Source organism: Emiliania huxleyi (assembly GCF_000372725.1).
Source record: "Emiliania huxleyi CCMP1516 unplaced genomic scaffold EMIHUscaffold_343, whole genome shotgun sequence".
Classification (NCBI taxonomy): Eukaryota; Haptophyta; order Isochrysidales; family Noelaerhabdaceae; genus Emiliania; species Emiliania huxleyi.
Window position 1 is genome coordinate 1 of NW_005199422.1, and position 9,224 is coordinate 9,224.

Genomic DNA, 9,224 nt, shown 5'->3' on the forward strand with positions numbered 1-9,224 from the left:
CGGCGGCGCTCATCTCGACCTTCAACTACCTCTACTCCGTCGCCGACGGCGTGGAGCCGTGGTGGCTGCCGCCGGCCGTCGTGCTCGGCGTCCTCTGCGTCCTCTTTCCCGCCGCGGCGGTCCTCGTCTACCTCCTGCACAAGCGCAAGTCGGCGGGCTCGAGGCTGGGCGGTGGGCTCGGGCGCGGCGCCTGAGCTTCCTCCAGCACTCTAGCGCGTCTGGCTCTGGGCATTGGGCATATGTTTCTCGCGGGTCGCGGCAATCCGGATACTTTCTTTTTGTGCCGCCCAATCGTGCGCCGTACTGTTATGTATATGCACGCTGCCCCCTATGCATTCGCATCGTGATATGCATCCTTACCGATCCATAACCCTAGCGCCTATACATTTACGTATTTGCAAAATACGTCGCCCTCTCCCACCCTCGCGCGTCGCGGGGCCGAGCGTTTTTGATCTCTGGGTCTGTGGGCGCCCGCCCGCCGCCTCTGAGGGGTCGGGCCCCCTTAGACTGAAAACAAAAACAAGCTCGAAAACAGCCAAAATCAGCCTGCGAGAGAGGCACTGCGCGCCGCTGACCTCATGCTGGGGATGTGTGCCGACACCAATTCTGATCTAAAACCTGGAAACCCTTGTTCAAAGCCGACCCTAAGCGCCATCCTTCCTGCTCTCACCTGATGCTGCTTCCCCGCGCCGCCTCCTTGGGCCCCCTTGGGCGTATTTTCTACTCCCAGTGGGGTCCCGGGCCCCCGGGCCCCCTCTTGTTTTCTGTTTTCTGTTTTTCAAAACGCCCGCCCGCCCGCCACCCCGAGGCGGCTCGGCCCCCCACAGACCCAGAGATAAAAAACGCTCGGCCCGGCGCGTGAATGCATAACACAGTCAGATACATAATACATACAACATGGGCGAATGGATGCATTACGACTGCTCTCGATGGAGCCCGCTCCAGCTCACGGCCCCCACCCACGACTCTCACTTCTCTGCCCCAGGCGCACCGCGACGGCGGCGACGCTGTCGAGCTGCACGCCGCCAAGACGCCTGACGCGGAGATGGCGCTGATTGTGAAGCTGATCCGGTCGCTTCACACCGACGGCGCGCCGTTCGACCATACAGATATCGCAATCCTCTTCCGCACCAACGCGCCCGCCCGATCGCTCGAGGAGTACCTGCAGAAAGCGACGATCTATGTCTATCCGGCTGCAGCTTACTTGCTGCGACCCCATCGGTAAGAGTAAAGACCTGCTGGTTCATTTACTTTCCTCGCGGTTCGTCCGGGATACTACACCACTTACTTGTCACCCATGGGCGAGCAAAGACGCAATTAAAGCTCACGACACATCTCACCGGCAACCTTTAGTACAATAAACCTTCTCCAGCGCCCGGCGGCTGAGTCGCATTCTCGTCGGGCTACGGCGGTGCCGGGTCGCTGTTGCGCAGCTCGGACTCGTTTCCTCGGACAGCAAAGTAGTTATACAATGTGGGCCGTCCTGGGTCATTCATTTTCAGATGAGTGCACGAGCATGATGCTTTGATGCGCTCCATGAGATTTTGCTGTGGGCAGCCGTCGTTATGCTCGTAAAACTCAGCGAACGTATGGTGCGCCCCAACGGCAACTCAAATGCGTAAAAACTGGTTCGCGCAATCAGCAGTATGATGGCACATGCAAGTGCTGCCACGCATAGTTTGCCTTGAGCGTGTCTTGGTTCCAAATCAAATGAGCTAACCAGCCAAAGCACAAGGTTGATCATGGATCGGTGGTACAAGTAGATACCAAAAGAAACGTTGCCCATATGAAGACGAAAAATGGCCACGCAAGGAATGATAAGCTTTGTACTGATGCTGCGCAAACGATGCAAACAATGATGGACAACCAATAAAGCGGGTCCCAGTAAAGCAAAACATATGGCGAGCATTTGCACACATGAACTCCATGACGTTGTCGCATTCCCGTAAGATCTACGATACACGAAAGGAGGGCTGACAGGCCTGCCAGAGAAGCCAAGCGAGGGTAGTTTCTACATGGTTTCTGCAAAGTGGTAAAATTCACGCCCAACAAAAGACCGCCAAGGAACACGTGCAGGTAAGCAACACCTACCAAGAGATCCACAAAATCTTCGTTCCTTCCCCATGCTCGTTCGTCGAACGCCATATCAACCCAAAAGACAGGTTTTGTCACATTGAGGTATAAGCAGAGAAGGATCGCACACAGGACTAAGAACCAGCACAGGATCTGCAGAGCCTGAACCTGTCTTACATGCCAAGCAAGCATAAAAAAGACGTAACATTGAACCTCGCAGGCGGTATTGTCCAGGTCACTGTGGGGATGTAAGCGTGACTTGGTGCTCCTGCCGATATGAAAGCCATCGCGCGCAACAAATCGTGCGGGTGTGAAGGCCACAAGGACAGATAGTGCTTGGGGTCTATGTGACCAGGTTGAGCTCTTACACCTTCCACCAAACGTGTGTATGAAAGCACAAAAGGCACATGAAGTAGTACAGTGGCACAATACGAGCCACACGAGCTTTAGCATACGACATTACGTTCGAAGTTGTGCATGGCAGAGTGAAGTATTTGTAACCCATGAGGAACCCAGAAAGCACAAAGAAAATGAAAACTGCCAGGTTGCTTGTATTATTGCCATATGGGTTTTCACGACCAGAGCAGCTGCAATGCCACGCAAACCCGTCAGTTGTTTCAAATCGCTTCCATCGCTCATTCTTTGCACGGCAAAGTCTGGGCGGCGAGGCTGCGAGGCGGCGGGCGCTGGTGGAGAAGGAAGGCGGCGGCGTTCGAGCGCGGGGCTTGGGCGGCGGGCGGGGAGGCGGGCGTGGAGGCGAGGAGCCAGCCGGCGAGGCGTGCTGTGGCGTGCGGCGTGGGAGCGCGGACGTGGAGGTGCGCAGAACTGACAAACAAGCCAGAGTCTGACGCGTGACGAATGAGTCGTCGGTCAAACTTGAGCATGCTTTCATATGTCAGCGTGAGGTGAGGGCGCAACGGTGGGGGCTCTCACCAGCCCATACCGCGTTGGTGTCCCAGTCGTTGGTCGGACTGTGTTTCGCCTTCCCATCAATCAATCAACCAGCCCCTCAAAGTCGGGCCTCTCGGGCGGCGGTCAGAGGGGCGGGCAAGGGCACGTGGGAGAAGGGTCAGTGCGGCCCACAAGGTGTGAGCTACCCCCTCTCCTAGGTGTGATTCTACAGCCCCTGAGGCCCTCTGGGCTGGGCACCATCAGCTTGGGCAGAGGTCCTCGGGGTGGGGAGAGAGGGAGCTCCCCTTTTCAGACCCCCCCAACCGCGCGCATGAACTCGCACCCCAGTGTAAAAACCGCCAGCCCAGTCTGCTCCCCAGTATCCACGCCGCGCAGGCGCAGCATCGTGCCACAATTGGCATGCCAACTTCTTGGTTTTACTTTCGATGCCGGGTAGCACTGAAACCTCTCTCATTTTTTATTTTTATTAGCTGTCACAGCTCTCACCTCCTCTCACAGTAGAGAGGTGTCCGTTTTTATTTATTTATTCACCTCCTCTCAAGCACAAAGAGCATGCACTCGTTTCCCCCCCCTCTCGCACAATCGCTGGTGGTGCCACCCCCTCGACAGCGGCCGCCGGCGCCCTCCACCCCTGCCCTCCCACACCACCTCGCTCTGCTTCCAGCAGCCGCAACATCTCCGCGGCGACGGACTCGACGACGGGCGGGCAGACGGCGTTGCCGATCTGGCGGTAAAAGTGCGCCGTCGCGTGCGTATCGTGCGCCGGCGGGACGGCGAACGAGTCCGGGAACCCTGTTCACAGCAGCGGGTGTGAAGAGACGCTGGCGTGCAGTGGCGGGACGGCTGAGCGCGTCGAGGGGCGCCCATCAACCTCGCGCACTCGCGCGGCGACAGGAAGCGCGGCCTGCAGATCACGGAGTCAGCGGAGGTGTCTAGGAAGTGTCTAGGAGGTGTCTAGGAAGCGCGGCGACAGGAAGCGCGGCCTGCAGATCACGGAGTCAGCGGAGGTGTCTAGGAAGTGTCTAGGAAGTGTCTAGGAGGTGTCTAGAAAGTGCGGCGACAGGAAGCGCGGCCTGCGCTGCCCGCCGTCGCGGAGCGAGCCGTCGAGCTCCTCGCAGACGTACCGGCTCGTGTAGTTCGAGACGTGCCGGTACGACGACGTCAGCGTCGGCGCCTTTGCGCACAAGTCGACGGCCCTGTCGGACAGAGAGCAGGGCGGCGCGCCCGGCCACCGCTTGAATGAGGCGAGTTGGCCGCGCAGCTGCTGCCACTGTGCCTCGCTCAGCTCGCACGCCGCCGCCGCCTCGCTGCGAGGGGTCTCGAGCACCTGCTCGCACCCCCTTGTGTGCTTGGCTCGGCGACGTCTTCTGCCGCCTGTTCTGCGCGGGGTCTCGAGCACGTCGCGCAGCGCGGAGGACGGCTTGCCGCCGCGCACGCCGTCCCACCTAATCAATTAACGAAGTGTGGAGATGGATTGATTAATTAATTAGGTGTCGCCGCGCGCACGCCGCCCCACCTTTGGTAATTAAGTAATGAATCAATCTCCACATTCGTTAATTACTTGCCGCCGCGCACGCCGCCCCCACCGCATCTCGATGCCGAGGTCGCGTCGGAACCCGACCAGGTAGACGCGCTCCCGCTGCTGCGGCAGCCACTCCTTAGCGCTGACCACCCTCCACGACACCTGGTTGCGAGATACCGGGAGATGCGGGGAGATGCGGGGAGATGCGGGGAGATGCGGGGAGATGTGGGGAGATGTGGGGAGATGTGGGGAGATGCGGGGAGATGCGGAGAGATGTGGGGAGATGTGGGGAGAGGTGGGGAGATGCGGGGAGAGGTGGGGAGATGCGGGGAGATGTGGGGAGGTGTGGGGAGAGGTGGGGAGATGCGGGGAGATTGCTCCCTCGCCACCTGGAGGGGAGATACGGCCGCCGTTGCGGCACGGAGGCTGCGGAGCTGCGGCGGGGAACGCTCCTCCCCGCCACCGCGTAGCCGCACTGCGAGAGCTCCTCCACGATGCGCGCAAAGGTGCGGCCTGCCGGGGCACGTCCTGGGCGCGTCGTGCGGCTCTCCGTGTGAGAGGGCGTCAACGAGGCGAGGCCAGGTGCGGCCGGGCGTGAAGGCTGCGTCCGTGTACGCCTTGCGCGCCACGCTGGCGCTGCGCGCGCCGCCGTCCATGGTGACGAGCCCGGCCACCTGTCGGTTGGCTCACCCACACAGCCCTCACACACCGCCGAGGGAGTGCGATCGCCGCGGCTGAGGCTGGCGGCCTGTCGATGCATTGAGACGGCCTCGCAGCCCTTTCAATAAGGAGTGCGCCCTTCCGTGAGGCTGGCCACGTTCTCGAAGAGGAAGGCGGCCGGTTGCCGCGCGAACAGCAGCCGGACCAGCTCGCGGTAGAGCTGGCCTAATTACAGTTAGTTAATCGTTAATGAATAGTTAATTACACCTCGCCGAACCAGCTCGCGGTAGAGCTGGCCTAATTATAGTTAGTTAATCGTTAATGAATAGTTAATTACACCTCGCCGAACCAGCTCGCGGTAGAGCTGGCCTAATTACAGTTAGTTAATCGTTAATTAATAGTTAATTACACCTCGCCGGACCAGCTCGCGGTAGAGCTGGCCGCGCAGGTCGAGCAGACCGGCCTGAGAGGAGGTGCGGTGGGGATCACGCCTCGCGAGCTTCACTGGCTGATCGGTGACTGAGCTCACCGATCTCGCAACTCGCCGCATCTCGGCCGCATCTCGGGCGCATCTCGGCCGCATCTCGGGCGCATCTCGGGCGCATCCCGCCTTGCTGCCGCGGTCGGAGAAGGGCTGGCACGGGAAGCCTATGGGCAGGCTCTCTGTGCATGCACCATCGTCCTCACGGTAAGAGAATGGGCTGGCGCGGGCAGCCGGCGGGTGAGCAAGCCGAAGGCGGGCAAGTCTACATCTATGACCTGTAGCCGGGCAGGTCTCGGGCTACAGCTCGGCTACTCGGCCATCGGCTACAGCTCGGCTAGCACCGGCGGTGAGCAGGTCGAAGGCGGGCAGGTCGGCGGCGTGCACGCTGGCGATGTCGCCCGCACGGGGCTCTCCGCCTGCCGGCCAGTGCGGGGAGATATGGGGAGATAGGGGGAGATCTGGGGAGATCTGGGGAGATAGTCCGCTTCTATCTCCGCCTGCCGGCCAGTGCGCGCCGTACGCCCGGCTGGCGGCGCGGTCGAGCTCGGCCTACGCGAAGGCTCAGACCAGGCTCCGAGAAGGGCCAAGGAAGAGGAGGCCCGCCCGCGCGGGTCGAGCGCGGCCGCAAAGACGCAGCGCCCTCCGAGCGGCTCCAGCCCGAGCCGGAACCTCCGATGCCGGCAAAGACCTCTGCAAAGGTGAAGGCCTCGGGTGGGCCCGGCCGCGGTGCAAGCGGCGGCAGCGCGCGCCCAAACAGCGCGTCGCACCGCCGCACGCCGGAGTAGAAGACTGCGCCGCTCGCACCGACCGCCGAGGCGACGGCGGCGGCCAGCTCTGCCGGCGCGGCGGCCGGATCGTCGAGGACGCCCGCGACGGTGGCAGGAACATGGAGCAAGAACATGTCCGGCGTGACGCGGTCAACCACGAGCGCGTGCCGCACGTCGGACCGCGTGCCGTGCCGCAGGTCGCCGACGGCCGCCTCGAGCGCCGCCCGACAGCTCGTGAGCTTCCGCTTTGGGACGAGCAGCGCGCCGACAGGGACGCCGCCGTGGTCCGACCGCCGAGAGCGGAGGGCGGCGTCGAGGGCGGCGTCGAGGGAGGTGGTGGCCGGCTCGGGCATGCAGCGCATTCCGGGCCGGGCCTTTTCTTTTTTTCGCTGTTGCTTTTCTTTTTTAAAAAAGAATTCTACAAGATCTGAACTAAGGTACACCACACCACGCGAGCCGCCTCGGACTCCGCACATAAGATGGGCGATCATCGCTGTTCGTCTCGCCTCACCGATTTGGTTCTCACGTCTCACAAGAGTGAGTATAACATTACTCACTTTAACAGTTTGAGAAAGTCCGTTGTGCGGGGTACGCACATAAAATGGGCTTATAGGATTATTGCGATGTTCTTCTCTCAAGATACGGATGCAAAATTGCTCATCGAGACGTCACTTATGGCCCGGGTGAACGCCGTCAGGCCGAGGGTGCTGCCTCGCTTAGTTCTGGTGTCCTGCGCTCGCACATGCACTCGAAGAGGAATCTATGTCACAGGGCAATCTATGTCCTGAACGGCCTCAAATGCTACTTATGCTAGAGGTCCTCACTCAGGAGGTCGGAGGTCCTCATTCTACATTCAGGCTCAGCTTAGTGAGAGGCCTCAGCACAGACAACAGAAAACTCGGTCGCCACGCAGCTCTACTCGCCCTGTGACCCAGCCTCTTGGGGGTCTTGGTGCTGCCTCTGCTGTGTCATGCGTCAATGTCAATTTCATGCGTGGAATGTCAGGGTGCCCGCATTTTGTCCTGAGCGGCCTCCAATGCCAGAGGTCCTCACTGTCTCAGAGGTCCTCACTCAGAGGTCCTCACGCCCAATATGCCACCTAAAATGAGCCCACGCATGAGGATGCGCGGGGGTCCGGGATAGCCGCCAAGGAGCATGCACTAGGATATGACACATTGGTGCAGTTTGGCTGTTGAGTGCGTGATGTGTGTGTGTGTGAGTAAGAGAGAGATTTGGCAATACCAAACAACTCTGCAGCAGAGAGAGAAAGGAAGAAGGTTAAGGCCGGGCACACCGCTTGTGGATTTGGAGCACTTGGAGTAAGTATCGAAGGTGAAAGAACACACAGTCAGTCAGTCAGAGGTAAGCGACCGGCCCAGTCGACCGTCCCCTCCCCTCAGCAGAGCGGGCGAGAATCCTAAAGTTCACGCCTCGGAAACTCGGCGCCTGCCATTCCCCCGCAGGGAACTGGTTTGCTGTTTTGGGGGCTGGCGATGCTGCTCGCAGACACCCTGGCGCTCGTGCTCCACCCGCCGCCAGTCGCGCCGCGGTCGCGCGAGGTCGCGGTCGCCGCGGTCGCGCACGGCAGCGGCATGGTGGGACCGCGGTCGTACGGCCCGTATGACAAGCTGTCGTACGACAAGCAGTCGCGCCGTAGCAGTCGCGCCGCGGTCGCACCCACCATGCTGCTGCCGTGGGAGGGCAAAAGCGGCCTCGACGTCAGGCCGTATGACAAGCTACTCAACAAGGCAGCGCCCGTGGTTGTGCCTCTCCTCGTCGGGTATGGATCCAAGGTCTTCAAGCCGCTCTACTCGCTGGCCGACAAGGTCCGCAACCGCAAGGCCGACACAGAAGCGCGCCAGGCAACGTCCAATGCGTACAAGCCGTGCGTGGTCTTCTCCTCTCGGACCATCAAGGACGAGGCCGCTTACAAGAGCGCCTTCGCCGAGTACGCGGAGGGCGCGATGGCTGGCTCGGGCGTGCGCGCGTGCTTCAGCTTCATGGATCGCGACAAGGAGATGACGGCGGTGCAATTTGCGTGGTACGACTCGGCCTCTGACCTCGTGCCGGAGCCGCCAGCGCTCAAGGAGTGCTACTGCGGCACGGTCGCGACCGACTACACGCAGACATGGGGCAAGTGGAATGCGGACTTCAAGGCGGCGCTGCAGACGGATATCTGCAAGTACTCGTTCGTCGAGGAGGTGCGCGGCTTCCTCAAGGAGCCGACCGAAGCCAACGCCAAGGGGTTTGCCACCGGCGAGCCGCCGATGATCTGGATCTCGAAGCGCGACATCCTGCCGGGCCGCATGGAAGCGGCGGGGAGCAGCTTCCAGTGCGGGACCGACCGCATGTACACGGTGCGCCCGCGACCGTGCGCCCGCACGCCCCCCCCCCCCTCTCCCCCCTTCCGGTCCGCGCGCACGCGCACGCGCACGTTCCGCAGGCTGCGCCGGCTGCGCTGGGCATCTGCGAGTTCACCGACCCGGTCGACGAGAACGCCACCCTGGGCGCTGCCCGTGTTCCACGACTACCACACGGGCATTTAGGCGCACTTCCCCCGTGACGTCGCCCATTCTCTTCCTCATGGGGTTCAACCTCATCCCGGAATGGGTTCCGGGCCCTTTCCCTCCTGGGTTTCTCCTTTCTCTTCGCAGATTTCTTCCCGGAGTGGTTCCCTCTCACTGCCACTAATTTCTGGCGTATCCTTATCACTATAGCCTACTCATACACCCTTTCTCTATTTTTTTCACTTGGTTATCCTATATCCCATATCATTTTAACGTGATTTATTATTTTCCCTCCCCTT

At 61.0% G+C, this 9,224-nt stretch overlaps 4 protein-coding genes across 4 annotated transcripts in view; 2 read left to right on the forward strand and 2 right to left on the reverse strand.

Moving 5' to 3' along the window:
• Nucleotides 1-862: 862 nt before the first annotated feature.
• EMIHUDRAFT_241789 (hypothetical protein) lies at nt 863-1,225 on the forward strand (the record flags this gene model as incomplete). Its single annotated transcript, XM_005773157.1, has 2 exons — nt 863-874; nt 986-1,225. 2 exons carry the CDS (start codon nt 863-865, stop codon nt 1,223-1,225), a joined length of 252 nt encoding a protein of 83 aa, XP_005773214.1.
• Nucleotides 1,226-3,851: 2,626 nt separating this feature from the next.
• On the reverse strand, nt 3,852-5,163 carry EMIHUDRAFT_241791 (hypothetical protein; the record flags this gene model as incomplete). The annotated part of the gene is made up of 5 exons (XM_005773158.1): nt 3,852-3,864; nt 4,047-4,312; nt 4,385-4,430; nt 4,572-4,642; nt 4,897-5,163. The coding sequence occupies 5 exons, from the start codon at nt 5,161-5,163 to the stop codon at nt 3,852-3,854; spliced, it is 663 nt and encodes a 220-aa protein (XP_005773215.1).
• A 125-nt stretch (nt 5,164-5,288) lies between these two features.
• EMIHUDRAFT_241792 (hypothetical protein) lies at nt 5,289-6,771 on the reverse strand (the record flags this gene model as incomplete). Its single annotated transcript, XM_005773159.1, has 5 exons — nt 5,289-5,392; nt 5,579-5,630; nt 5,843-5,919; nt 5,993-6,067; nt 6,321-6,771. The coding sequence occupies 5 exons, from the start codon at nt 6,769-6,771 to the stop codon at nt 5,289-5,291; spliced, it is 759 nt and encodes a 252-aa protein (XP_005773216.1).
• Nucleotides 6,772-7,896: 1,125 nt separating this feature from the next.
• The window catches only part of EMIHUDRAFT_469905 (hypothetical protein), a 1,789-nt gene continuing 461 nt past the window's right edge, over nt 7,897-9,224 (forward strand). The window contains exons 1-2 of the mRNA XM_005773160.1: nt 7,897-8,775; nt 8,862-9,075. Coding sequence (XP_005773217.1) covers nt 7,912-8,775; nt 8,862-8,981 — 984 coding nt within the window. The 5' untranslated portion in view covers nt 7,897-7,911 and the 3' untranslated portion in view covers nt 8,982-9,075. The remainder of the gene's footprint in view (nt 8,776-8,861; nt 9,076-9,224) is intronic.